Consider the following 27,446-nt stretch of genomic DNA (forward strand, 5'->3'; position numbering starts at 1 on the left):
GAAAGGGGAAGATTTTATTAAGTTAAAAGTTGAAGGGCACAGCAGAGCAGCAGCAGCTGCCACCTTGGGGGAAGTTGGCTCTGGCGGGTGCAATAGCAGCCTCACAGCTCCTCTTCCCCAGAAAGGAGAAGCCCCGTGGCTCTGGGCTCCTGCCAATTTGGGTTCTTGAAGGAGCCAAAGGACAGTCACGGAGAGAGCTCGATCATGCGGACTCTTGCCAAGGTCTCCTCTTTCAAAAGTCCCAGGCAAGCACGTCCAGGGCAGACTGCCCCGGCGGCTCCCTCCTATGGCTTGCATGTCTTCTCTGCAGGTCCCCGGGGGTGGCACGGGAGGGGGAGCGTGGTCCTTGCCGTGCATCCCAGCGGGGCCACGGAGACATTTGGAAGAGAGGGAATATGTGCCGAAGGTGGCTGTGTGGCTGGGAGCAACGGGGCTGGGGAGGGGGGGAAAACCAGATTCTCTTTTTCAGGTTAGAAAATGCTGGTGATGTAGTAAAAGTTCTCCCCCTCCTCTTCCCCTTCTTCCCAGGGGGAAAAAATTCCTCTACAAAATATAATTTTCACATATAAAATCCTGGAGAAGGTGCATGTAAGGAGCCAGTCCAAACAACGTGCTCAGGTACGCAGGCAAAAGGGGTTCATCAAAAAAGCTTTGGGAGGGGATCGAGGAGGTTGAGGGGGTGTGGAATTCCTCGCCAAGGCAATAACAGATGGGATTCAACCTCCCCCTCCCCGCAAGTGAGGAATGGAGCAAATACAAACCGAGAACAGATAAACAAACGAAGAGCAGACCTAGAGAGAGACAAAACCAGAAATGGTTTAGAAAGGCTCCACCGAGCGCAGAAATGCCGTCCCTTCTGCTCCCCCGGGAGATGGCCGCCTTGCGCGCTGCTACAGACCAACTCATCTCGGCGCTCACCAGCAAGCGCTGGCGGAGCAGGGTGACCCCAATCCCGACGGCCACGGCATCCAAGCAAGGAGCAGAAGCGCTCTGGACAACGGGATGCCCTCGTTCCCGTCACCCTGCTTCCCTCCCCAGCCGCAGCGGGGATGCCTGCAGGCGAGCGTGGGAGGAAGGCTGGGTCTAGTCGGGGCTGCTTTGATGCAGACCTAAAACTTCCACGCTGCGATAGGGAAACCGCTTCAAAGGCGAACGCAGCAGAAACATCACCTACGTAAGTAGCGCATAGCTGCCCCCGCACTGTCACCCAAGCCACAGGGCAAAGGCCAGCGCATCGCCGGCTCCTACCTCCAGCCCGGTTGAGGAGCGGTTGGTGCTGGCTGCAGGAGCATCAAGAGCAGCGCAGCGAGAAGGGGGCTGGGGACCTTGGGAGAATGTCAGGGATGACAGGAGGGCCAGGGGTGCAGGGTGAGAGGATGCAAGAAGCAGAGAAGGAAGAGTTTAAGCCTAAAGTTTCAGCAGAGTGGAGCGGGAGGAACCGGCGGCTTCCATCCCCCTGTCAAAGCGGGGCAGCTGGTCTCAGCCACCTGCACCCGCAGGGGACATCGCGGCATCCCCGACGCTCACCGTTACTCGCCGATGCTGTTGCACAGTGACTCCTTCTCCTGCAGAGCCGCCATGGCCAGCCGCAGGTGCTCCTTCAGCTGCTCGATCTCTCGTTCCGAGCGCACCTTAATGTGATTCAGCTCTGCATAGACATCTTGGTATTTCCCTGAGGCAAATCTCTTATCCTGCCAGGGGAGGGAGAAGGACCAGCAGGTGAGGAGGGGGGAGCCAGCCCTGGGTTTGAAGCCCATCCCAATCCGGACCACGCAGAAACCGTTCAGAAGAAGAGCGTGGAGGTAGCGCTTCCCAAACCCTGGCCTGGGGAGGAAGGCAGAGTCACCGGTCCCGCAGCAGCGGGGATCTGCGGCATCAGAATTGAGGCGATGTGAGCTCTACCGTGGCTCATGCGTGTTTGGGCCAGCCGTATTGGAAAAATAAACCCCACCAGAGACGCAGACTGCTGAAAGGGCTGGTCCCAGCCACTTATTCGGCAAAAAGCTTAAGTGAGAAAGTTGTAAACTCCTGGAGCATCACCGAATCTCAAAGCCTCTTTCAGGTACCCCTTTGGCAGGGGTCTTTGAAAATCCCTCTGAAGGAGCTGCTGCCAGCGGAGGGAGCAGCACACCCAGCAACGGTGCCCAGGGAAACATCCACCCAGTGAGAGGACAACTAGGGGAAGAGAAAAGTGGCTGGGGAAGCGGAGTTTTCTGGGCAGGAGTCACCCGGGCTTCCCACCCGGGAAAGAAGGGCTCCTGGCTTGTCCACACTTACAGGTACATACACCTGGGGAAACTAGCAGCAAAGTCTCCGTGACATTTCCCTGGTACAAGGTAAATCTACACCAGCCCACGCTGTTTGGAGCACACGGCTGCTATGCGCTCCGGAGCGAGCAGGGACAAGGAGCACAGGTGACAAGAGGGTTTGGCCTGAGCATCCCATCAAACCCAGCTGAACCCTGCTGACACGCAGCGCTGGTGCTCCCCTCCCTCCCTTCTCCTCCTCCTCCTGCCTCTTTCCCAATGGCTCCCAGAAAACACCAACCTTTTGCATCATCTGCAGCTCCTCCCGGAGGCACTGCACCTCTTTCTTTAGGTACTGGAGCTCGTTCTCCTTCACCCGCAGCAGCACCTACGCCGGGGAGGTGGGAGAGGAACCAGAGGTGACTCAAAGAGCCACCACCATTTCGGAAAGGCCAGCCGGCCCCGGCGCAAGCGCGGTGGTGGAAAAGGAAGGAAGGGCCAGGAGGGCTGGAGCAGGAAAGAGCACAAGCGGTCCGGGAAAGCGGCGGAGGGGAAGCTTGCGTACCCGCTTCCCGCACCGGCCCCCCGCTGCTCCATGCGGCAACCCCCTCCCGCACGCTCCAAGCCAAAACCACTGCGAGGAGGAGACCCCCGGCACGGGGTAGGGACGGAGGCAGCGGGACAGCCGGAGAGGACCCTCATACCTCCAGCTCGCAGGAGCTCCGCTCGTTGTTGTGCGGAGAGCGGTCCCCAGAGCTTCGTGACGAAATAAAGCTTCGCAGCTTCCCGATCTCATCCGAGAGGCGGGTCTGCAGCTCCTGCAGGCAAAACCAAAAGACATCAGAGTAGCCATGGCACAGGCCTCTCTGCTGTCCTGGCCCCTCCATCTTATGCCAGCCCTGCTTTAGCTTAGAGACCTCCCTGTAAGCCCCTGCCCATAGGCGACGGCAGCACCTACAAGTAGCAGAATACACTTGCCGTATTTAACCCCGTAGTTAAGATGAGCCCATCTACAGCCTCTAACTCTTAATTTTTTTTCTTTCTGATGATAAAATCTCAGAAGGGAACAAATACGAACAGATAGGGGAGTTTTAAACAGAGAGGCTGTGCTGTGCAAGCGAGGAACGCACTCTGCGGTCTCTGCTGGTGGGGAAATCCCTTCTCTTGCCTGGTTTTTCCGGAGGAGCTCCTTCCCCTCCTGCTGACAGCGCTGCAGTGTCTGCTCCCGCTCCTCTGCTTTCTGGGTGAGCTCCCCGATTTCCAGGCACTTTTGGGAATACTGCTCAGAAAGCACTTGCAGCTCCCGCTTCAGGGAATCCACGTCCAACCTGCCAAAGAGGCCGCCGGCTCATCGCTGCCCCACAACCCTCGCTGGCCCCTGGCCATCAGCATCGCCTTCCCCCCTGCCATGGGCAGCCTCTGCCCACATCGGTCATTGGCACAAAAAAATGCTCCACGTGGACCAAGGCTTCAGTTCCCACCCTCCTGCACACGAGCATGGTGCTTCTAGGAGCTTCAGGCCACGCAGGAGAAACGGAGGAGCTTTCCGTAAAGAAAATAGAGGGAAGAAGCTACAGGGAAAACAGAAGTGCTGTAGGGAACACAGAGGTGCTATAGGGAAAATAGCCAAGCAGGGGATAAACCTCCCTGCCCTACAGCTCCAGCAGCCCTGGCAGTCTCCGCTGGTCTCCCACCGTCCCCGGGGAAGGAGCTGGGGAGGCGGCAGGAGGGAGAGCTGGGGGCTACGGCCACAGATGGGGTGCGGTGACACCGGCACAGGGCGGCAGCATCGGGCAAGGGAAGCGGGAGAGGTGGTTTCGTACTGGTGCTGCTTCTGGAGGGCATCTGAGACCGAGCTGCATTGCTGGAAGCTTCGCGTCCTGCCCAGCTCCTTGTTCATCTCCTCCCGGTGGGCTTTCTTCAGCGCCTCGATGGCTGCAGAGGGCGACAACGGGAGATGGGGGATCAGGCTGTGCCAGCTCCGGCACATCTGGGGAAACCACGCCAGGGAACCGGCTGAGCTCTTGCCGCTGCAGGCTCCCAGACCTGTCTTTGCAGATTCCCCCTCCTTCCCTTAGGGCATCCCCCACCTTCTCCATGCCCCAGGATCATCCCAATGCACCAAATGCTGCTGAGGAGACTAACACAGTGCAGTGTGGGAGCTCCCCGCCACCTCTGCCAGCCCTGCCTGCCTACAAGAAGGTGCTGGCCCCCTCCCGCCCATCCACAGGGGCAAGACCCCATTTCCCACAGCACCTTTACCCCCTGTCCCCCCCGAACCCAAACAGACCCCCGCAGCACAGGTCCGAGGAGCACAAAGCTCACACTCCAAGGAACATCAGCCTCACACCAGCAGGGTCAGCAGCGTGGCTCCAGATGACTGGGATGACTGGTTTCTGGCAAGAAACATTTGGGAGAGGCGGGAGGGACCCAGCTGAGCGGGGACACGGCTTGGCGTTCGCTCCTACCTGCTGCTGTCGCCGCCGCCTCCTCTGCGAGGAGCCGCTCCTTCTCCTGCCGCAGCCGCTCCAGCTCCCGCTGGTGGTGCCTCTGGAGCTCCTCCATCACTTGCTGGTGGGACGACTCCATCTCAGCCAGGCTGCGCTCGCAGGCCTCCTGCCGTGCCAGGGAAAGGAGCGGTGAGGGACCAGGAGGGCAGGAGGAAGGGCTCGGGCCAGGACAGGCACCTGGCTGGGCTAATGTTTGCCTTTGCAAACCTCACCCGAGTCCAGGGCCATTTTGAGAGAAGTGAGACCACTTCCCAGGAGGGTCTTTTCCTTCTCAAAGCGAGGTTATCACTGAACACAACCATCTGACAGGGCCACGCATCTTGCAATCCCCTCGTGCTTTGCAGAGGAAGAAACGTTCCTCTTGCTGTTCTTAAAACTGAAGCAGCAAGACAGGAACGTTCCTCTTGAGCCAAGAGCTGGGAATAATGCACCCGACACCCCAGTCCAGACCCTCCACCAGGCTGCACTGCCAGAGAACCGCATGTCATCTGCCTTTTAAATGAAGCAGCATCCCCCAGAATCAATGAAAGCTGAGCCTCTTCTCCTGAAAAGTGACACCCTGCACTGCCCTGCAGCCTGACAGAGGCTGCCAAAGAGCCCTCCCCAAAGCCTAATGGTTAGGGATCCTCCTCACACAGCTCACCCTCCTTTCTGATGGCTCTGAGACCAAGGGGATGGGTCTTTCACCGCTAAGCGCTGTGGTTAACTGGTGTTACAGCAAAGCAAAGCGGTTCCCACCTTGGAGCTACGCCTCTGCTCTCCCTCCAGATGCTGGCAGCACTGCCTCAAGCCTCTCACGAAGGGTTTGTTCACCACCAAACCATGCCAGAGTATTATTTTAAAAAGCCAGGGCCTCTAAGACATCAGTAGAGAGCCAGGAAACCATCGCATCCCCCAACAGCCCCTCGCCACCCTGTTCCTTCCCCCAGTACTAAGGCGAAGGCTGATATAAAGGGCACTGGAACACATTGTGGGAATGCAAGTCCTTGCTGGCTACCCTCCCTACTGGGACGAGGGAAGCTGGGAAGCTTCACAGTTCAACCAGAGGAGAGGAAAAGGCGAGGGATCAATTTGGCGATCTGTCCACAGACTGGCAGCGAACCTCAGCAGGCTGAGAGAGAACGAGCCCTTTGGGGAAAGGTCAAGTTTGGCCTCAGATGTGAAATGCTGGCCTTTTGAGCGAAGTTATTAGGAAGATAAGGTGCCATTCCTCCCCACTTCTTTTGCTTTTTTTGACCATAAAGAGGCCTGTGAGCTGTAAATATTAGATCAAGATGACAGAGCGACTGGTAAGTGGCTAGTCTGGGCACCACGGAACACGTGGGTTTCTTTATCTGGGCTAGGTACAGCCAAATGGCTGCAACAGGCTTCTCCAGCCCCAATTTCCGTCCCCCCCCAGTATCTTTCAACACGTAGGGCACATCCTGAAATTCCCACAGCGTGGTGGAACGGCAGCCTCCCCCCAGGAAATCCCTACGGGATGTGACCCCGCTTGCTTTAGATGAGTCCATGGGGGGGTGGAAATAAATAAACAAAGAGAAGCGAGAGGCTGAAGCACGAGCAAACTCTGCTTGGCGGGCTTTCCCACGTGCCGTCCCAGCAAACGAACGGGCTGTGCTGTCAAAGTGACCTTCAGGGCTTGGGCGGCTCTGGCAGGGACGGGAGCTTCCCAGGGCCTGACGGACTGCTTTTAACAAGGGATTCGGGAGCCCCTGTTAGCAAGAACCACACGTGGCGAGCCGCAAACCGCCGAGGAACGCGTAGGCAGCTCGGCAGAAAGCTGCTGACCCGCTCCCGAGCTGGGGGACAGCTCATCCCCCCCAGCCCAGGCCAGCATCGCGCCCACGCACAAAGCGGGGGACAGATCCTGCACCTCTCCCGCTCCTCCTCCTCCTCCTCCCCATTTATACTCTGGCCCCTTTAAGGCCAGGCAACACGCACCAGCCTTTATGTAATTAACATTGATTACAAGTGGGCCCACTTAGGGTCACCATGGCAACCCAATGATTAGCGATACCTGCTCAGCAAGGAGCTGAGTGCCATCGTTTCCCAGTTTGGGACTGGGAGCGACCCCAGGGTCCCATGTCCAGCGCCCTGCTCACCTGTGAGATGTACCCCCGGGGCACGTGGCCGTCTCCCTGGGATTTCGCTGCCTCCCGAAGGCTCTCGTTTCGGGCCCGGCAGGACTCCAGCTGCGCCCGCAGTGACTGGACCTGCACCAGGGAGGGGAGAGAGATGCTCAGCCAGGGTTGGAAAAGTGCCGCAGCCTGGCCAACGTGCTGCATTCGAACCCTGGGCTTAGGGATGGGGAAGACCGTGCGCGGCCAACGGAGATGGCTGCTTCCCACGGGAATGGCAGCCTGCCAAGGGACCAAATCGGCAAAGCCAGCCCCAGCCTGGTAAGGGCTAGCAAGGAGGGGAGGAGACATCCCAACTTCCAGAGGTGGATCCGTGCTGGAGGAAACCACCGCTGCATGGGTAGCTGGGACGACAGACAAGCGCACGGCTCTTTTCAAAGGCTGGGAGGTGAAGCACTTGCAGGCTTGGGAACAGCCAGAGAAGAGAGGCTGCGGATGTACTCCTGGGAAACACAGACTCCACGCAAGCAGTGCCACCAACTAACTTATCCTGGACCAAAATGTGGCCTGGGGAACCTTTCCAGGTGTGCGAGAGCAGGTCTCCAGCCTCGCGTTACCTGGTTGCAAAAGCTCCCATGCACTCGAGGGGTGGCAAATGGAGCCAGAAAGAATGAACATCTCCCTGCACCTCTGCCTTGCTCTTCTGCAGAGCCTCCTGCTGCCAGGCACCACACTAAGGGGCCACCAGAATCCCACTTTCAGAGACTAGAGATGGTCTTACCTCCTTTTTCAGCGCCTCGTTGGTGTCTCCATGGCCCCCCTTGCTCTGGTTCAGCAGTGCCGTCAAGGGCACCCGCCGCGAGTCTTTCAAGGGAAGGCGTTCCAGCTCCAACCACTTCTTCTCTATCTCCTCATTCAGCCGAACCCGCTGGTCCTCTGAAAGCGGGGGAGCAGGCAGGTCCTGCTCCCCCACCTTGCGGGAAGAGTCTCCTGCTGGGCCATCGCTGTTTGGGACCCTGCCGTCGGGGGTCTCAAACCATTTTCGCCTCTCCTCTGAACGGACGGCCAGATCCCGCTCCAGCTCCTCATGCTTGGGAGTTCGGTCGGAGATCCTCAAACTCCCTCTCGTCCTCTGCAGGGACCCGTGATTCCCAGGGTCCTGCGGCAAGGGAGACAGCTCCACGTAGTCAAAGGCATGGCGCTGCCCGTCCGCCTTCCAGTGACCACCCTTCGAGTTCCCCTCGGAGCCCAAGCCCGGCCGCTGCTGCTCCTCTGTCCGGAGTGAGCCCTTCTGGGCGACGCAGTTACGGAAGGAGTTCTCCTTATCGCAGTCAGAGAGCCTGAAACCAGAGCAGCAGCCAGTGAAGGAGAGGCACCACGTGGGAAAGGATGCCGGTGGAGACGCTGCCAACTGCCCAAGGCTCAGCCCAGCATTACAAAACCCCACCCTGAGCGTGGAGCTGGGTCTGTAGCATCCCAGCCCTCGGGGAAAGGGGTTCCTCCATAGGGCGGGAATGATTCACCTCCGGTTCCAGCCATGCTGGTGGAGAAACCCGGCTAAACTGATGTGGCAAGGCAAAAAGCGGGTGCAAGAGCAGGAGCCGTCAGGCTCTCATCCCCCGTCACCAGCTGGTGTATCCGGGCCATGTTCAGAGGAGCGGAGGACAGGGCTGATCTGGGAGCAGCCGGATTTCCAGAGGGGCCTTCCCAGCCCCTGCCTGCCAGGGGAGAGGGGCAGCAAGAGGGGGAAGAGGAGAAGCGGCACGGGGCAGCTCTTACTTGGTGACGTCCGGAGCGCTGACCGGCCGCACGTTCTTCTTCAGGGCTTCGATCCAGTTGCGCCGGATGCCCGAGGTCATCGCCGACAAGGTGAAGACGGCATCCTTCGTCTGCAACAGGGAGGCAACGGAGGTCCTGTCCGTGCCCAGCAGAGGTGCAGGCAGCTCCCGCTCGCTCCCCGAGACCCCCGGGCACCCGCTCGCATGGGTGCTGGACAGTGTTAGAGAGGCCACCCGCTGTCTCAAAGACTCTTGGGGCCAGGAGGAGAGGTGGGAGCGGAGACACGCTCTTTGCGGGGAAGCCCGTTACGCATCCTCCATGAGACCATCTCCAAGCAAAGGCAAAAGAAACTTTGCTGGCACACTTGGCCAAACGTGAGCCATTGCAATCCAGCCGCTGTTCAGGTGCTGGGAGCTGGGCAGCAGCACTGGGGTACAGCAGCAGGCTACAGGGAAACCCAGACCGTGAAGTGCCCAGCCCTGCACACCCACAGAAACACCGTTTTTTGTGCCGCCTTAGCAGCCACCTCCTGCTGCTACAGCAAGTAGCCAAGGACAGGATTGTACCGGCGCCAGATCCAGGGTACAGGCTGTTACTCGGAGCACAGTCAGCCAGGTTACACTGAGATCTGCAGTGCTCGCCACTCCCTCCCCATGAGTCTAGAGAAGCTGCCTTGGCCTACGGGTCAAGTAAACACTCCTGGCGTTCAGCTCGGCTCCTGGGCCGTCTCCAGCACAGCCTTCGGCCAGCCCTGCAAAGCCGCCTCCTCCTCCTCCCTTTGCAGGTGGGCAGCACTCGTGTCCCCGAGCACTGCCACCCACGCGTCACCGACCAGCCTTGCCGGGCCACCGTCCTGGCAAAAGGTTTGCACGGCTTGCCTCCCGGCATCTCGGCACGGGGAGGGAGCACGCGTTCCCACCCGGCGTCCCTTGGTGCTGCCGCTCCGCGTCCACACGGTGCCGGACACTCACGTGTATCTGGAAGCCATAGTTGCGCTGCACCGCAAACTCCGTCACATCCGTGCAGGAGCGGAGGTCGATTTCTCCGTCGAGGTCATCAGCCTGCAAGCACGGCCACCCGCTAGGACATCAGTGCAAACCCAGCTTTGAAAAAGCCCCCCATCACCTGCCGGCACCCTAACAGAAGCGCAGGCTGCCTCTGCCTTCACCCCACAGCTCCGTGGGAGCCAGTCTCAGCTCCCCGACACAGCACGGGGAGCCAGCAGCGTGGATGGAGAGCGTCAGAGATGCCCAGCCACAGGACCGGCCCTTCTCCTCACCTCCCACCACTGACAACCCCCCCAGGTTTCACCACCCCACCGGCCCGCCTTCAGACACCCGTCCTCTTCGTCACCCCTTGGCAAAGAGCAGCTCGCCACCTCCAGCGCCTTTCAGGAGGACGGGACGCTGCCACTTCTCCCAGGAGCGTGCTGGTCGTGCCAGGGCTGCGGTCCTCTCCCCCCTTGGCCGGGAAGGAGGACAGGGGGCTGGAGAAAGCCTGGCCGTGCTTACCTCCTCCGCATTCGAGTCCCGGTAATACCTCAGGCTCGAGTCGGTCAGCACGAACCAATGTTTCTTCCACTGCGGGTGGATTGGGCAGGGGGAGGGAAGGGAAAAGACAGGAGGGAAACGGATAAGCAGTTACCGGGGGAAGCGTAGGAACAGGGAGGGACGCTCTGCGCCGTGACCTCTCGGCATCCTCTTCCCCCTCCTCCATGTCCCTTCCAGCTCCCCCTCGTGCCCCTCGGCTGGGAGACGGGCACCGGGCGAACCTCCGTGCCCGCACACAAAGCGAGGCACCTCCACCAAAGGCTTCCCGCTGTCCTTCCCAGCAGGAGCGACCTCAGCAAGCGAGGGGGAAGGAAATCAGCTGTTTCACCAGGGGATCAATAGCAGCAGGGGCTGGGGGAAGAGGCAGACCCTCCCCTCGGGCTTACCTCTCCCGGCTCATCCAGAATGGACATCCATCCCTTCTTGAAATTGAGGAGATCCGGCTGGAGAGGAAAGGACAAAACAGAGGGTTACTGTCTTGGAGAAAGCCACAAAAGGGCTTTTCATGCCAGGGGGTGGAAGGCGAGTCCCCAGCGGCAGAAAGACAGTGGGAATAGCCTGGCATCGCTTTTAGGAAACTCGTGGGGGTGTAGGACCCAGTGGTGAAGGAGAACTGGATTTAGCTCTCGGCAGCAGGCAGTTGTTCCTGTAAGAGGAAGCAGGAGATAAGGAAAGAGGTTTAAAAAAAAAAAAATTGAAGGAAAATATGCAGCAGGGAGGTTTCCACAAGGTGCCTCGGAGGTATTTATTGAGAGAGGGGGAGGCAGGGACAAGGGGAGCGGGCAGAAGGGAGTGCTCCACCGCCACCGAGGGGGCTTGCCTCGGAGACAGAGGCAAAGTTGCAAAGAACCACAGGCCTTGTCCAAACCCTCGCCATCCATGCCCCAGAGCTACGTCCCTCCGGTAACTTCACCACCGATCATTTATTACAGACACAAGTAGCTCTCTACAAGAAACAGCCCTCACCACAAACGTCCAGGAGGCAATTCAACAACTGCGAAAACACGTTGCCTCTAAACGACGTGCCCCAGGGTAGAGATGAAATCAGAGTCACAACCAATGCTTGATCCTCGACCCTCTCTAAGACTCTCCAAGATGCTGGGGGCTCCTCTCTTACCCAGCTCTTTCTGCCCCCTCCTGCTGCAGAGCTTGCCCTCTGCCCAGCCTCAGCCACAGCTACGGAAGAGGAGGATGAGCAGAGTTTCACCCAGATCACCCCGTGCTACAAAGAAGTTTCCCCCCCCCCCCCCACCTCCTCCGAACCTCACGCCACTGGTGCGGCATCCCCAACCAGTTTATCTCCTTCCCAAGGTGGAGCGTCAGAGAGCTGACTCAGGGGAACCGCTCTCCCTGGCTTTGCCTTCAGCCAAACAGGCTCGAGCTGCTCCCTCCTCCCAACCCTGCTGGCTCCGGAGAAGTTGCACCACCAAATAATTCAGCCCAATGCCTCTTCTCCCCGGGGAAGCCAGAGTTTGCCGATCTGCCCTTTCTTCTGCAGCCGAACCAGGCGGGGACGGTGCCGGGGAGGTGACGGTGCCAGAGCTGGACCTGCCAGCGCTCTGCACCAGACCTGCCAGCCCGGAGGAAGCCACCAGCAGTCCCTCACGTGCCACAGCTACCACCCGCGACCAAGCTGCCGAGAAGGGGTGGCTCGGCAAGCCGACGGCCGCTCCGCGCCCCCCCCGAACGAGCCCGGCGGCCGGCCGCGGCTGCCCCGCGAGCCCGGCTCCCCGGCTGCCCGGCTGGGCTGAGCCTTCCCCTGCTTTCATCTCCCCAAGCCGCCGCTCTTGGGTTACACCCAAGGTTATGGGGCGGCAAGAATCGAGGACGTGCCGGCCCACCCCGACGCTCCGGCTATTTGTTTGGGGAGGGGGTCAGCGGCTGCTACAGCCTCAGGCCTGGCCAGAAGCATCCAACGGTGGCCCCGAGCCACCCGGGAAGGGAGGCAGGCAGGGAAACCGGAGCGAAAGGGCACGGGGGACTCCCATACCTCACCTCCCGCAGAGGTGACGGGCGCTGCTGGCAGCTGGGAGACGAGGGGGACGCACGCATTCCCATCCCTACGGACCCGAACGTCCCGCCGGCCCCGCTGCCGCCCTGAAAAAGCACCCCGAAAATTAATTCCTTCCCCGTGGCAGCAGCTCCACCCTTTTTCCCGTTATCCCTTCCAATCCGGTGACTTCAGCTCCGGCTCCGAACTGGGAGCGGCAGGAGGGAAGGAAAGGAGGCGAAACGTCAAAGCGCAGCCTTCCCCCCTCCCGGGACGCACGTGTGCTCGGCAGAAGGGAGAATGGGCAGGCTCTGCGGAGGTGGAAAAACAATACAGGGAGCGAAAGAACTCCTGGTTGGGGCTTTCGTACGGATCAGCTGGGTCTCGTCCGATTGAGGATTTACAATCCCAAAGCATTAGGTGCCAAAATAATGAATGTTAACGGGCTGTATGCCCCTGGGAAAACCAGCAAAAAGTCCTGCCAGAACCGCTGCCCCTGATGCAGTGCTGGGGCCAGAAAATCCCCCCGGAGGGCTTCTCCCAAGCGGGTGAATTGCACAGGGGTCATTTTCCCTGCCAGCCCCATTTTCCCTGCCACCCCCAGACACAGAGCCGCAGCTCTGGAATTGGCTTTGAACTGTTCTTGTCAAAGAGGGGCCGGTACCGTAGGACCAGGCATCAGTTGATGCACAAAGTGCTTAAAGCCACTTTTCTCCCCCTCCCCACAACCAAATCCAGCTTCCTCATCCGGCATAAAGAGCTCAGGATACCAGCAGAGAAGAGAGCGGGGTTCAAACCGAACCCCCCACCCAGAGGAAACGGCTCAGCAGTGGGAGGAGGAAATATCCAGGAAAGCCAAACCGCTGGGAGAGATCCGGGTGCCGGAGATGCAAGGATGCGGCAGGATGCACCCCCGGCAAAAATGCACGGCCCTGCAACGCAGCTCGGGGCTGCGGATGGCGAGGCTTAGGCTAGGGAGGTGGCAGCAGCAATTTTGCCTGGTTGCATCCGTACCCACCAGAGTTATATGTTCAGCCCCGCAGTTGGCCGGGTAGAGGCACTGGAGGGGGTCCCAAGGAGCCGGGGACATAGGTGACATCTGGAAGGACTGGCTTACAAGAGCAGGTTAAGGAGAGGGAGCTGCCCATTCTGGCTGAAGAAGGGCTACAGGGGAGGTGATAACAGCCTGCAAGTATCTGAAGAATGTAAACACCAAAGAAGGAAAGGGGATGGGGTGGGAGCGAAAGAATGGCTCCTGGGTGGTACAGAGGCACTGGAATGAAGAAGTGGAGAAGAGGCAGGCTGAGAAAGCTCAGTGTCCGAGGGGGGGAAGGCTGGGATGGTCAGGTGTGCTCCTTCCATCGCCGTGCCTCCCGCCCTTCCCGCTCCCAAAAGCTCCTCAGGACCGCAGGTCCCGGGGCGCTCCTTCCTCTCACCTCTGAGAGATGGTGCGGGGGGGCTCTCGGCTTCCCGGAAAGCACAATGTCTTCTCTCCTCCAAAAAGGGAACCCGCTTCGCAAGGCGCGGGCCCCAGGCCAAAACACAAAGCAAAAACGCTCCGGCTCAGTTTAGTGGAAGCAAAACCGCTGCTAGGCTGGGGCACCCATGCAGCTCTCGAATCTAGACGCGCTGCAAAAGCAAGCGGGCGACAGGCTCACCCTTTCCCACCGCCCCCGTGCGAAACGCCGGCGGGCACAGCCCGGCCTGTCACCTCCATTACCCCAACTCTGCTCAACAACCTTCCTCTGGGGCCGGCAGACACCCGCACCGAGGAAGCCTTGCCCCAGGGATGGGATGCTCCCTGCCCCGAAACCGCATCTGGTTCCCACAGGGAGCAGGAGCTCCCCACACCCGGGGGTGAGGATGCTGGGGCGGGGGGGGGGGGGGGGGGGGGAGATGCGGATTTCGCATCCGACTGCGGTCATCGGTGCGGTGAGCTCGGCAGGCCTCAGCTTTGGGATGTCTACCGAGGTGGGCTGGTGCCCGTCGCTAACGAAGCGGCCGAGGGGAGCCCTGGAGGGGTACCCGGCGGCGATGGGGAAGGCAGACGAGGGGGCACCGACCCTCAGGCAGAGTCCCCCCGGGGTGCAGCGGTGCACGGGAGCAGAAGGGACCCCGCAGAGGCGGCTGCTGACAGCCGGGGGGGCCCCGCCGCCCCTTCCCCAGCCCCGCGGTGGTCCCGCCGGGCACCCCTAAGGCCCGGCCGAAAGAGAAGGAGAGCGGCCGGGTGGAGAAATCCCCCCCCCCCCAACCCACCCCAAACCCCGCGGGCCGGTCCCGACTCACCGTCATGGCGGGGGCTCCGCGGCCGGCGGCGGGACCGGGACCGGGACCGGGACCGGGACCGGGACCGGGACCGGGGTCGCGGCGGGGCCGGGCGCTGGCAGCCAGGGCGGCGGGGGGGCTTTAGCGGCCGGGCGGCTTCCGCGGCCCCACCATGCCCGCTCCGCCGCCTGCCCCACGCTCCCTTTTTTTTTTTTTTTTTTTGCAATTTGGAAAAAAAAAAAAAAAAAAAAAAAAAAAAAAGGCGGGGGGGGGAAATCAACCCAAAAAAACTTTTCTTTCCTCCCCCTAAACTTCCTGGGAGGGCCCCGGTAGGCCAATAGCAGCCAGCCGCCGCCGCCCCGGCCGCCCGCAGCCAATGGAGCCGGTGGGGCGGGCGAGGCCGCCGGGCAGCGCGGAAAAGCGGGGGGGGGGGGGGGGGGTCGGCCCCGGGACGGCGGCGATGCTGGGGCCGGAGCCGCGTCCCCCTCCTTCCCCGCCGGCCCGGGCAAAGATGAAGCCTGGGGAGGGACGGGCTGAGCCGCTGCTGCCCCAGGAAGGGACCCCCGGGCAGCCCAGCCCTTGTGCAGGCAGGGTTTTCTTTCAGGCAGGGTTTTCTTTCAGGCAGGGTTTTCTTTCAGGCAGGGATTATTTTTTTTTTCAGGCAAGGATTTTTTTTTTTTTTTCAGGCAAGGATTTTTTTTTTTTTTTCAGGCAAGGATTTTTTTTTTTTCAGGCAAGGATCTTTTACAGGCACGGGTTTTCAGCAGTCCCGTCCATGTGTGTGCAACACAGCGGGGTCTTCACCTTCGGTCTTGAAGCTGTTTGGTTTTATCCCCGGTCCCCAACCCCCAAATCAACCCCTAAAGCAGGGATTTGCAATCTTGGCAGAGGTGGTAGCAGGTCCGGGGGGGGGGGCCTCTGGTGCACCCAGAAAGCCAGCTGGCATCGGGAAGGGGAATTGCTAGAGAGGGTCCCAAAGGAAAAGGGGCAGGGGCTGCGTATCACAAAATGCCAGGCTCCCCTGTGCAATTACACCGAGGCGATGCTTCTCATCGCAAGGCAAAGCGAAGGTGTCTGGCCCAGAGCTCGGTGCTGAAGAAACCTGGAATAGGTGGGGTGAACCAGCCCCGGGTGTGCAGGGAGAGCTCAGGGCTTTGGGCTCCTCTCCCGTTCGGGGCAGGGAAGCGAGGGAAGGGCTATCACCCGTTTCGAGTTTCAGAGGCCTTTGGGAGCTTCCTGCCCGGCTGCGGTTTGTCCTTGTATAAAGCACAAAGCCAGGCACTCGCAGGGGACAACCTGGCCAAGGCGACTGACGCACACGGAGAAGGGATAGAGGCAGGGACTCGGGCGCAGCTGCCAGCTACACGGGCTCCCGGGACACTTTCTGCAGCCCTCCAGAGCCGCTCTCATGCCATTTTTGGTATCCCAGGAACGCCAACACAATTGACCATATCTTCTTTCATGCTGCTAAAGCCCACTTCATCCCCATAAAACCCTCGGTGCCATTGTAGCACCGGGCAGTAATAAAGGGAAGGAAAGCAGCTACGCTGAGTTTTTTTGTCCTAGATCTACTGCTTGCCTCTCTCTGTCTTTAAAAAAAAAAAGTCTCCGTGCCTCAGTTTCCCCACCTGAGAAATGGGCAAAGGACAAAGGAAAGGGGGGGTGTTAGTGATCGTGATGTCCAAGAGGTCGTGGGAAGGCAGCACCATGCTGAGCCTGCTCAGATCAAGTGCTGGAGACCCAGGTGCTGCCCACAGTGACCTCCAGGGAAGGGCAGCTGCCCTTCCTCACCATTCCCAGGGCCTGGCCCCTACCTTATTGCGCTTCTCACTGGCATTCGAACGTGGCTGCGGGCTTCCTGAGGAGCCGGTGCTGCTCTGCGGTGGGAAGGTGCCTCCATCCAGCTGGGGCTGCAGGGGGAGAAAGCAGGAGATGAAGCCATGGGGGTTTAGTCCTCTCCCAGGTTTCCCAGATCCCAGCATCCGCCTCCTGGCACGGGGCGGCGGGGGAAGCATTCTCCCTCCTCCCAGTGCCGAGCAGACAGCGCAGCTCCCCTGGAGAAGCAGAGGATCCGGGGTGCACAGGATTGCATCCCCGGGGACCCACCCACCCTGTGCTTGCCAGTTTTATGCCTGGCGGGATCCCCATCAGCCTTGGCTCCTGCCCTACTCACATGGTAAATGAGAAGCCTCTTGTTCCCCCAGTCGCTTTCCAATGGCTTCTCTGGATTGTTTGTGTCTCGAGCGTGCTCGGGACCCTTCCACTCATCCTCCAGCCGCTGTGCCGGACTCTCAGGCCTTTTCCAGCTGTCATTGGGCCGTAGCCCTACGTCCAGACATCTAGTGGGGCTTTTCCAGTCCCTTTCCAGCTGGCGCATCAAGTCCGCATGGCACACGGGCTTCTCTTGGCGCTTCCAGTTCTTTTCCCACGCCTGTGCTCGGTGGGCATCCCCCCGACCCCTGCAGTCCTGCTCCAGTGGTCGTGTTGGGCTCGCAGGGCGCAGGGGCTTGCCTCGACCTTTCCAGTCATTGCCGGTGCCCTTCCCGGGGCGGGAGGGCTGCAGCTTTTCCTGGAGGCTCTGCCAGCCGCATTCGGATGGCTTCCCGGGCCCCCCGAGGTGCAGCGGCTTCGCCGGCTTCACCCGTTGCCTCTCTGCCCCCTGCACCGGGCCGGGAGGGGAGATCTCCTTCTGGCTTTTCCACGTGCTCTCCGTACATCTCCCGGGACTGAGGGACCGTGGCGGTGGCCCTAGCCGGCTCAGCCTGCTGTTATCCGAGCCCTTCCCAAGGCCCGGGGGGTGCAGGGAGTCCCCTCGGTTCTTCCTTTCTGGGGCTTGCCCCGTATCCCCAGCCTGCCAGGTGGCTCGACCCCTCTCCGAGTTTGGGGGGCGGCCAGGCTCCCCTCGGCTCCTCCAGCTTTTTTCCGAGCGCCAGGGAGGGCTCGTGGGCTCCCCTGCCCTCCTCTCTGACCGGCGGGACGGACTTGTGGAGCGTGGGCTCCGGCTGCCTTTCTCCAGCAGCCAGCCGGGGCTGGCAGGGCGCTGGGGATCTCCCCGGTTCCTGCTGGACTTCTCGGGGTGCCGAGCCAGGCTGGGGGAATGGAGGGGCTCCTTGGGGTCTCTGCTGCGCTGCTCAAGGTGCCAAGAGAGCCGCTGACCCTAGGGACATGGGGGAGAGAGAGCAGAGAGTCCTCTTTAAAAAAAAAATAAATGCCGATGAGCGGGAACAAGACAGGATTGGGGGTGGGAGACAGTTTGGTTAAATAGTCCCCCAGACAGCAATTGCACCCCTGTGCATGGAGCCAGCCTGTACTGAAGAGAAGCCTCTTGCACCCAAAGGGTGAAAGGGCTGCTGCCATTTAAGAGCCAAGAGTCCCAATCCATGGCAGGGGGAGTGCTGGGAATAGAGGGAAGGGGAAGCAGGGGATTGGAAGAGAGAAGCAGAAATAGAGGAAAACGTGGCAGGAAAAAGCAACGCAGCTTGGGGAGTTGGGATGGGGTCCCGCCATGCGGCCAAGCCTCACCTCCCTGGGCAGGCTGGGGCTGGACTGCCTCCGAACTAGGTGGCCTTTGCTGGGTGGCACCGGGGTCTTGCCATCGAGCCGGTCCACGCGGCCCTCCTCCAAGGCCTGGAAGGCCTCCAGGGTCTCCGATTTCCTACGGGCACACAGAGTTTGTCTGGCCGCCGCCAGGCTCAGCTCAGAGGCAGAGCCCCCGCGGACCCCGCTCCATCTAAGCCTGACCCCACAGACCTCCGCCTGCCCCAGACACCGTGTGCGCCGTAGCCTCTCCCTGTCCCCATCCCTTCAACCACCCCAGCTTTTGTGTCCTGCTGCCTCACCCGTGTCTTCTTCATACTATTCCTTAAGCTTCCCTCCGTCTGGTCCTTCACTTCCCACCCACCCGCCCAGGATACTTCCCTGGTCCCCATTTACACCCCCTCCTGCCCTGTACCACCGACGCTGGAGCCACTCTTGCTTCTCCAGCCAAGACCCAACCAGCACTGGGTACTTCTTGGCATTCCCAGTCCGTTCCTGAGCGGCTCCTACTGCGGACCCTGGATCCCTGGGGAACCACTGATGCTGGGAGTGGCGACCACCTCCGTCCTTCCCCCTTTCCGTGGCTTGCCCTGCTTCGCAGCACGTCCTGCAGCTTCCAGGAGGTGGCTGTGAGGATGAGGAGGGCGGGCTGCTCCCTCCACCTCCAGCAGCTCAGCTTCACTCCACCTTTCCAACGGCCTCAGCTGCCTGCGTGCCGCAATGGGGGAGCATCCCAGGCCGGGAGGTGCTGAGCCTAAACCCAATCCTTGCTTTAAGGGAAATTTAAGCACAGCTGAAAGCTAAGCTTTGCCACCTAGCCCTGCTCTCTCCCTGAGGCACAGCGATTTGGAGGTGGGGGCCCCCCGACAGCACAGGGGGGGCAATCCCCCACCTCTGACCACCGTGGAGACCCGTTGCTTCTCACCTGCGTTCGCAGCCAAATATCCTCTCCACCTCCACCCGGCCGGGGCTGAGCGTGCGGGAGCCACAGCGGTCGACAGCATCCCGCTGGCCGAGGCGCTTGGGCTTGGGCAGGTCTGCCAGCACCGTGTACTCCTGCCTCTCCAGCCCGTGCCGCCCCTCCGTGCCCCCGCCACCGGGGTGCCCACGGGGCTCCCGAACCCGGGAGCCGGCGAGGTGCCCGCCGCCGGCCAACGGGTCACCGCGGGCCAGCGAGGAGCCGGTGGTGGCACGTGGCGGGGTGGGCGCCCAGGGAGGGTCGTTTTTCCGGTGCTTCGGCCAGCTCTCCTCGGGCTTCTGGCTGGTGGGACGGCGGTCTGGGACGGGGAGAAGGCCGTTACTGGGGGAGGCGCGAGCAACGCGGGATGCCACCACGTCCACGGCAAAGCAGGTCTTCGGAGGAGAGCTAGAAACGGTCCGGGAGGGCAGAGATAAAACCCAGATTCCCTCCAGGTGGGGCGGGAGTGTTGGGATGCAGCACTGCGAGCCAAGGGCACGCCAAACCATGCAGACAGAACACCCGGGAGACCCACGGTTCACGGTCAGCACGCACAGAGATGCCATCTCATGGACTCTGGGCCTCATCCCTTTGCATGGTGGCCACGGAGGTGTTGAATGCCTCCCGGGACCAGAACTGGGTAAAGAGATGCTAAATCTAAATAGAGATCTGCCATGAACTTCAGAGAGCCCCGGGTGGAAAGCAAACCAGAACTAGGATCTCACACGGGAGCAAACCAAGTGTACCTGCTTTCAGCGGGCAGATTTCTTTCCTAAAGCCCTGGGGCTCGGTTCTCACCCAGGATCCAGAGGGAACGGGCTGAGCCCACCTGGGTCTGTCTGCCTGCAGGGCTCGTGGCCACATCTCCTCCTTGTGGCCTGTGTAGCTCATCATGTCCCGTTTGCCTGATCCCAAAGTGTTGTCCCACAACCGGGTCATTTCCCCGTCCTGGGAGACAAGATAGGGCAGATCTCTGCAATGGGGACTGGTGGCTTTTGTGGGCTGGAAGGAGGTAAGAGCATATATGAGAAATTAGAGCCCATTCAGCCCAAAGCTGCTGGTAAAAAGGAGCCAGGAAAGGAGCTGGATGAGTATAAGATGACCCCAGCCCAACATCAATGGGCATGGCAAGAAACAACACAGGGAAGTCCGCATGGGGGAATCCGAGAGCAAATCTCATGTGCTCTTTAGGGGGAGAGCCTCATTTGTGGGGATTAAGGGTCTCAGCTGATCCCCCCTCGCATCTCAGGACCTTCTGAATGTGCCCAGCAGAATTGGCATTGAAAAGCCGAGGGGGCTGGGGAGAGCAAAATAACCCAGACCACAAGAGATCCCCATCTCACCCTGGCAAGCGTAGAGCTGGCTTCGGCACAGGCGCCGGGGTCGGTGCCGGTTTCTCTGTGCTCACCCTCAGCTCCGGGGCTGAGTGGGGGATATCCCCTGCTCTCGTGCCAGCTGTGGGTCAGGGAGAGAGGACAGCTGGTGGTCAGCACAGCCCGCAGAGCTCCGGGGTGGGTGGCAGTGCCGGCAGTCCGAGCCACACCGGCTTTCTCTCTACTGGATGGGCAGAGGCTGGCAGAGCCCATCCTGGGACCACTAGCCTTGCTCTAGAGGCAGTGAGGAAGAAGGAGACAGACTCTTTTGGTGGCCCCCTGACCTCTCCTGGGACAGCCAAGAGGAATCCAGTTAGAGGGCATGGCGTGGAGGTTGCTCAGCCCTTTTTCCCAGGCGCTGGTGTGCAGAGCATCAGGGAGAAGGCATTTAATTTCCCCCCGCTTGTCTTCCTGCTCCCCCTCCTCCGTTCTTCCCACCAAGGGTGCTCGTTGGAGCAGCGCGGCTCCCGGCTGGTACTCACCGCTCCGTCCCCTCCGCTGGGCCCACGCACACGTATACCTCGCACTGCGGGGCTAAAATACGGAGAGCATCCCAGGGCCCGCCTGGGTCTGCGTCGCTGCCGCCATCACGCCCTGCGACCTCCACGGCATGCTCCTGCGAGGAAGAAGGGGGTGCAACAGTGCGATCGGCGTGTTGAGGATGAGGAGGAAGGCTGCCCTTCGTAAACACCTGCTTCTTCTACCTCCTCTGACAGCAGCCTGGCCTCTGGGGCTCTTGATGCCTCTCCCAGCCCACCGTTGAGATTTTTCTCCTACTTCAGGAGCCAGAGAGGCCCAGCACGCTCCTATTTGATGCTGAAAGCTGCAGGCATCCCAGAGACAGCGCGTGTGGATGAGGGCTCAGGGAAACTGCCCCCCCCCCCCCATCAGAGTTGATGCTGCTGGCAGCCGCTCTCCCTCGCCACCCAGATAGCCCGAGGTGAAGCAATGGAGCCAAGAGGGAGGGAGATTTTTGCAGAGAAGGCTGTAGCCCCAGCCCCTGCCTCTCTCTCTGTCAGGGCTTGCAGGCATCTCAGCATCCTCCCCAGCCCCGTTACCTGCGGGGCTTACGAGCAGCAGCGGGGGAGGCTCCGGGGAGCCGGCTGTCCGCGCCGCCTTCCCTCCAGCGTCTCGCCCGCACCGGGATTCGCTCAGAGACGACGGCTCTGAGCAGATCGTGGGCGAAGGGCTGAGGTAACCTTAGAGGGCCCGGGGCCAGGGGGAGAGAGGGAGAGGGCAAGAAAGAGAGAGGGAGGCTCATTACTATTTAATCATCCCAGGCCAGTCGCTCCTGGAGGACGGCGAACAACACGAAACCCTCCGTGAACATGAAACCGGCTGTCACCCAGTCGGAGGCAGCCAAGTGGCTTTTGCGTCCGGCCCTGTGCTGAAGGACCATGTTGGATCAAGGTATCCGGAGCCCAAAATTCTGTGAGATTTATCCCTCTCCTGCCTTCCCCCCCTCCCTGAGACCACCTCACTGCAGCTGCCCCAGGGACAAGACTCAGCCCTGGCCCTAAACCAAAAGCCAGGGGCCACAGCGAAATCCACCAGGACCACATTTTAGGCGAGGCAGGATGTAAATGCCAGCAGACATCAAGCAGACACTAATCCAGGGTGGGTCCCTGCTCTGCCAGTCCCCCCTTCCCTCCTTGTAGCTTTGCATCTGCAACACCCCTGCTTTCCCTTCCAGGATCTATCAAGCCCCTGGTACCTGGTGTCCAGCTCTTCCCTGCTAAGGCAGCTCCCAGCTCTGACCTGGGCACGGTTAAATGATGGATTCCCATGCCTGGGAAGACTCTCTCCCCATACAGCTTTTCCCCAAAGACATCTAGAAAGTCCAGCTGAGCCTTTGTCTTAGGGATTTCCATCTCTACAAAGGCACATGGAGTCCCAACATGGAACAAAGGGGCCCTTAATGAAGAATTCATAGCCTCCAGGTGGGATGGAGGAGCTCACCTGGATAGCATGCTGGTGAGCCCCTGCGGCTCGGAAACAATGCTGGCACAGGCTCTTTGCAAATATGTTGGCTTCAAAGTTCATGCAGGGCACGTCATCTACTGAACCAGACATCGTCGATAGCAGGGATGAAGATCTTTGGCTGATGGGCTGCTGGCAGGGGGCAGCCAGGAGGAAAAGGAGGAAGGAACAGCAGCAGAAGACCAGAGCTTAGGGTCCCCCAGCCTCAGGCTCCTGTGGAAGCAGGAATGTTATTCCCAGACTGAAGTTTGCTGCTCTCAGCTGGCAATACTGGAATCAAAGGGCATCCAGGTGCAAGGTGATCAGTATGATCCATATAATTATAGTTAATAAAAGGGTAGGCTCCAGCAGGGACCTCTTTTAGAAGGAAGCACTGCACTGCACCCTCAAATGACTGCTGACACCCCCCAATTTAGGAGTCCCCCCGGACAGAGGGTGTGATGCTCATGTCCTGCTATTTTGTTTGATGGAAGTTTTCTTCCTTCAAGCTCTCTTAAAAGGCACAAAAAGGAAACCTTTCTTCTTGACGATGTTGCTCATAAAGGGATAGCTATAAGCAGCTTAGGAAATTTAGAAACCCACTGAGACTCTTCCTAAACTTGTTGATCCCACTAAAATTTCTGAGACCTATAGGACAGTCGATTGCAAAACTGTGAAGGGCAACAAGCATTTCTGGCACAACAGCTGGCCTCCACTCTTCTGTCCTGTCTTTTCACAAGCATCCTGCCCACCATCACCTCCTCTGTCCCACAGGGTTTGAGAGCGAGTCCTTGGATTTGAGGATGTGATCTGTGCTGGGAGGGCTCTGCTTAATTTGCCGGGAGGAGGCATCGACAAAGGCACAGGAAATCAGTGTGGGATGAGTCCAGCATCCCTGATGTGTCCATGCTTAGGGGAGCAGTGGCATGTTCACGAGTCAGAGCAGCTGATCAAGGCTATGACTGCTCCCCAAAACAACCAGGGCCAATTTTCAATGCTAAAACCAAGCTATAATTTTTGTTTGTCAGTGTGCTCATTTGCAATACAGCAAGTTGCACTACTGCTGACCTTGCAGCCTCCCTCCTTGCATTGGGGCGTTTTCTTGACTCGTTCACAGAAAATGCCGGACAGGACACTAACCACTCACCTGCCAGGGATGCAGCATGAAACACCCCAACATCACTGCCCACCCCTGCCCATGGAGTGCCACCTGTGGCTGGAGCCCATGGCACCCCACTGCCTGATGGGCAAATCATCGCTCCCCACAGCCCTTGGGACCTACTACCAGGATAATGCTGTGATCCCCAAGGCCTCTGGCACGCACGCACGCACGCACACATGCAGCCAGCCAGCCAGCCACGCTCAGTGCTCCCAGTGCCTCCCAGTACCCCCAGCACCTCACCTTCCCTATGGCTCCCAGCACCTCGCCGCCCGCCGAGCTCCCCCCTCAATGAAGCTCGCCGTGGGAACCGCAGGGGGCGAGGCCCCGCCCCTTCCCCTCTCATTGGCTGCCACCGAGTAGTCATTTAAATATCGCTCTCTAGACTGGCTGGCGGAGACGTGGGGTTATGGCGCCCACGGGTGCGGGCACCCACGTGTCGGTGGCAGCGGGCGGGCGATCGACCCGGCCGGGCCGGGCTTGGTGGCCGCGGGGCTAGTGAAGGAGCGGGGGGCGGCTGCGGCTGGGGAGGGGGCACCGGGCTACGGCTCCTTCCCCCCCGCCTTGCGCCCTCATACCTCGGCCTCTTCCCTGCCCTTCTCCTCAGCTGCATCTCCCCTGGGACCACCCCACCGCCTGCCTCAGCGCTGCCCCGGAGGTTATCGCCCCAGGAGGTGGTTAACCTGAACCCTAAAAAGGTGCCAAAGCAGTGGACTCATCTGCAAGCACCGAGACAGCCAAACGTCACTGTGTCCCCAGCACAGCTCCAACGGGAGGTCATCCCTACCCACAGCACTCCCCAGAGAGGTTTGTCTAACCCGGGCTTTACTTGCCGAGCACAAGGCCTGCTTGAACCTTGCTGTTCCTAGTGAAACATGCTTAACATCCATCTTCCATTGCTCCTGCTACAATTCAACTTCCTTCTCTTCCCGGTCCTGGTGAGCATTAAAAAAAGTTTAATTTCACTTCTTGTTTACCCATTGCAAACCACTCTTCAAACCTGTCTTTCCTAGACAACCCCAGTTACTCGGCTCCATTAGTCCTCAAAAGTTCTTGTCACTCTCACAGTAACTTCTTTCCCCAGTTCATTTCTGGAGTACAATGCTGGAAGCAGCAGTGGGACTGTACTGGGTACAGCGTTGAGCTTGATACACTACTTAAGAGCAATAAATACAGCATGCTAATTATCACACAGCTCATGCACATGCTGCAACCATGCCTCCTTTGCGTCGTGCTCCTATTTTTCCCCAACTGTCTGACCTTTTTGGCTCCCGGACTGGTTTTGATCCTCCGTAATCCCAATTATATTTTTGTGCGCGCATGTGTGTGGAATCGCCGTCTAGCCAGTGAAAGCCATCGTGCATGGAAACCCCAGCGTGGCAGCCCATGTCAAAGCCTTGCATCTCTCCGTGTGAGCCCTCGGGCGCAAGCACGAGTAACGCGCAGGTGCCCGAGGTGACCTAGCTGCAGAGCCAAGCGTGAAAAGCCCGCGTGCAGGCTGTGCAAGGGGGAGCACACAGGGAACTGCTGGTCTCTGCTTTTCCTTTCCGGAGCAGCAGCTGCATTAGCATGTTGATTTTTGCAGGTACCTTATATTTGGAAGCGGCCTCCTCCTGAACAGCTGGAGCTTGTTTGTGAGCAGCTAGGGGGGAAAAAACACCCAAACAACAAAAATGCTCAAATCCATCTTGAAAACAAGGGGAAGCAGCAAACAAGAGTTTTAAGCCAGTCTGATATGAACTGTGATGTGTCTGGCAAACACTTAACAAGCTAACTTGCGTGTGGGAGCTCATATCCTTGATCCAATATATCCTGGGGTAGCCTGACTGCACACCCTGTGCATAACAAAGACAGCAGGCTAGGGCTGAGTCAGTAATTTACATTACAAAATAAAACTTTAATCAATCAAATGGAGAAATCAATAGTGCAGTGAACAATCCTGATGGTTAATGCTGTATAGGATTTAACAGTTCTGTTCTCAGTTTTTCCATATGCTTTTTTTTTTTTTTTTCCCCCATGTGAAAACACAACTTCCAGCAGGAACTGGAAGCTTTCAGAGCATGGAAGAGGCCATTGGAGATTTCGGCTGACACTTGAGAAAGGCTCAGAAGTTATTAGGGCCAAGGAAACAGCAAACTAAAAGAGAGATTCTTCTAAATCACCTGGCAGCAAAGTAACAAACACCGAAGTGCTATTGAGGTCACTTTTAACATCCCATCAGGATTACAATAAGGTAATCCAGCACTATCCAACTACCATGCCAGGCTGTCTACAGGCTGCGAAGGGCAACCCAACCCACAGTTTTCACAAACACACAGACTGTACATTTCCTTTACAGTGGCTATCCCAGCTCCAGAGCAAACTCCTGGGGTGGGGAAGTGCAAGTCACCTTCTGCCCGCAGGCACGACGTCCCGGAGAGAAGGGAAAGCTGCTGTACAACCCAGACCGAGTGTCACACGCTGTCCTCCAGCTTTGAGCTGCAGTCCCCTTGGTGTGGTACACCACTCCAAACAGAACTTCTTTCTCCTTCCCTCCTACATCTCTCTCAAACCCAACCGCAGAACAGCTCTAGAGCACGTAATTCCCAAACCATAACAAGAAACACTTTGTGCTCCACACACGGCACCTCTTGGACACTTTGGATGAGATCCAGCACAGCAACAGACTTGGCCTTGCCTCCGAGTTGCATTTTTGCAGCTCTGAAACACCCAACACCCCGAGGTGAGACAGGAAAGATGGGTAAGGTCACGCGTTAAACCCCATGAGCTTTCTGGAGCGGCCTTTAAGGCAGCATATGAGAACTATTTTGGAGGTGAGGAACCACACACGCTGCACTTTCACGACGTGACCAAGGTTATTCAGTGTTAGTGCCTAAGAACTCAGCTCAGGATGGGACTCAGAGTCCAAGCACGCAAGGCACCAGTGGCACATGGGATAACAGTGTCCACTTTCCCACCACTGACCTTCTTCAGAAGGGAGAGGGAAGTGCAAAAGGACCCGATTTCTCACAAGCATGCATGTCACCCAGTTCCCTCCAGAGGAAGATGCTCTAGCAGAAATTGCGTAGCTGCTGTCAGTGTTGAGATCATACCCTCCTCCTCAACACACTGAAGAATTTCTCCGTGTGTGCATGCTCCAAGAAATGATGGGGAGATACATCAGGCTGGTGCTGCTAGCTTTAGCAGCTGGTGGCCATCAGCATTGCTCTGATGTTCCTCCATGAAGCCTCAGGCACTGGTTTACTCTTGCCCCTCCCATTTCTGGCATGAGGAATCTATGTACTCGCCCATTGCCGAGTTGCCAATTTTCTGGTGTGGGTTTTGGCCACACAGGCCTTTTCTTCGTCATTTCCTTGCCAGTACACATGTGGCATGGGAGAAGACCTAGCTGACAGAGGCAGAATGGCTACCACCTCCTACAGATATGCCAGGACAGAAGCCAGCATACTGCTTAGCCTCACTCTCCTCCTCAGAGGATTCACTCACGGTTTTGCCAGCAGTATTCCTCAACCCCAAACCTGCAAACCTTCCCCCCCCGCCCCACCGAAGGCATCCATGCTAAAAAACATATACTGAGGTCCAAAGAAGAAAGGCAATTAACCGCTGATGACTGCAGCAGCCCTGAGGTAAAGGGCAGCCTCTGCTGCTCGCATCCCGGAGAGGGCCACACACATACAGCAAGGGCATTAGGGCATTTCATACTCCTTTGTGCTATCGCAATTAAGATCAGCATATTCAGCAGACAACAGAATGAGCCATTGCTGCTCTGGCTGGCTCTGTGTTACCGCAGAAATAGCTCCTAGCTATTCCATTTCCCAAGCACCAGTGGATTTCAATATCCTTTAAGCACCAGGAATCATCTTCCCTTTTTAAAGCTGGTACTGGTGTTTGCACAGTTGCTGTTATGCTTCAAGTAAGTCACAGATGTTTTTTTCTTAGCAAAATGACTTCATAAAGATTTATTCACAGTTACCAAATTTCACTTGGCACAGGTACCAAACAAAAAGTACCCCTGCATTCAGGTGTGGCACTGGAGAAGAAA

General features: G+C 58.8%; 1 protein-coding gene across 12 annotated transcripts; it reads right to left on the bottom strand.

Moving 5' to 3' along the window:
* Positions 1-27,236, bottom strand: LOC115352296 (TRIO and F-actin binding protein). Of its 12 annotated transcripts, none has more exons than XM_041129453.1 (22): positions 24,994-27,236; positions 22,246-22,479; positions 20,769-20,902; positions 20,257-20,368; positions 19,660-19,915; positions 18,881-19,232; positions 17,941-18,073; positions 16,592-17,575; positions 16,233-16,328; positions 10,550-10,606; positions 10,125-10,193; positions 9,585-9,674; positions 8,614-8,723; positions 7,616-8,174; positions 6,859-6,969; positions 4,715-4,862; positions 4,070-4,181; positions 3,415-3,574; positions 2,951-3,064; positions 2,548-2,634; positions 1,528-1,691; positions 1-791 (listed from the first exon to the last, which is right to left on the bottom strand). In XM_041129453.1, exons 2-21 carry the CDS (start codon positions 22,357-22,359, stop codon positions 1,530-1,532), a joined length of 3,960 nt encoding a protein of 1,319 aa, XP_040985387.1. In that variant the 5' UTR covers positions 22,360-22,479; positions 24,994-27,236; the 3' UTR covers positions 1-791; positions 1,528-1,529. The 12 variants fall into 12 exon arrangements, with proteins under 12 accessions (XP_040985387.1, XP_040985388.1, XP_029896079.1 ...); XM_041129454.1 differs by lacking the exon at positions 24,994-27,236 and adding an exon at positions 23,648-23,924 and having other exon boundaries at positions 19,660-19,861; XM_030040219.2 differs by lacking the exon at positions 24,994-27,236 and adding an exon at positions 23,648-23,924.
* Between the last annotated feature and the right edge of the window lie 210 nt (positions 27,237-27,446).

This window comes from Aquila chrysaetos, chromosome 17, assembly GCF_900496995.4.
Source record: "Aquila chrysaetos chrysaetos chromosome 17, bAquChr1.4, whole genome shotgun sequence".
NCBI classification, from domain to species: domain Eukaryota; kingdom Metazoa; phylum Chordata; class Aves; order Accipitriformes; family Accipitridae; genus Aquila; species Aquila chrysaetos.

Bases quoted from the DNA above. Each gene is read 5' to 3' on its own strand.
- LOC115352296 (XM_041129453.1), bottom strand. From the start codon at position 22,359: ATGTCTGGTTCAGTAGATGACGTGCCCTGCATGAACTTTGAAGCCAAC. The intron at 20,903-22,245 runs GTGAGCTCCTCC...TCTTCCTCGCAG, and splicing joins CTCACCAGCATGCTATCCAG to GAGCATGCCGTGGAGGTCGC. The intron at 19,916-20,256 runs GTGAGATGGGGA...ACCTCCTTCCAG, and splicing joins CCAGCTCTACGCTTGCCAGG to CCCACAAAAGCCACCAGTCC.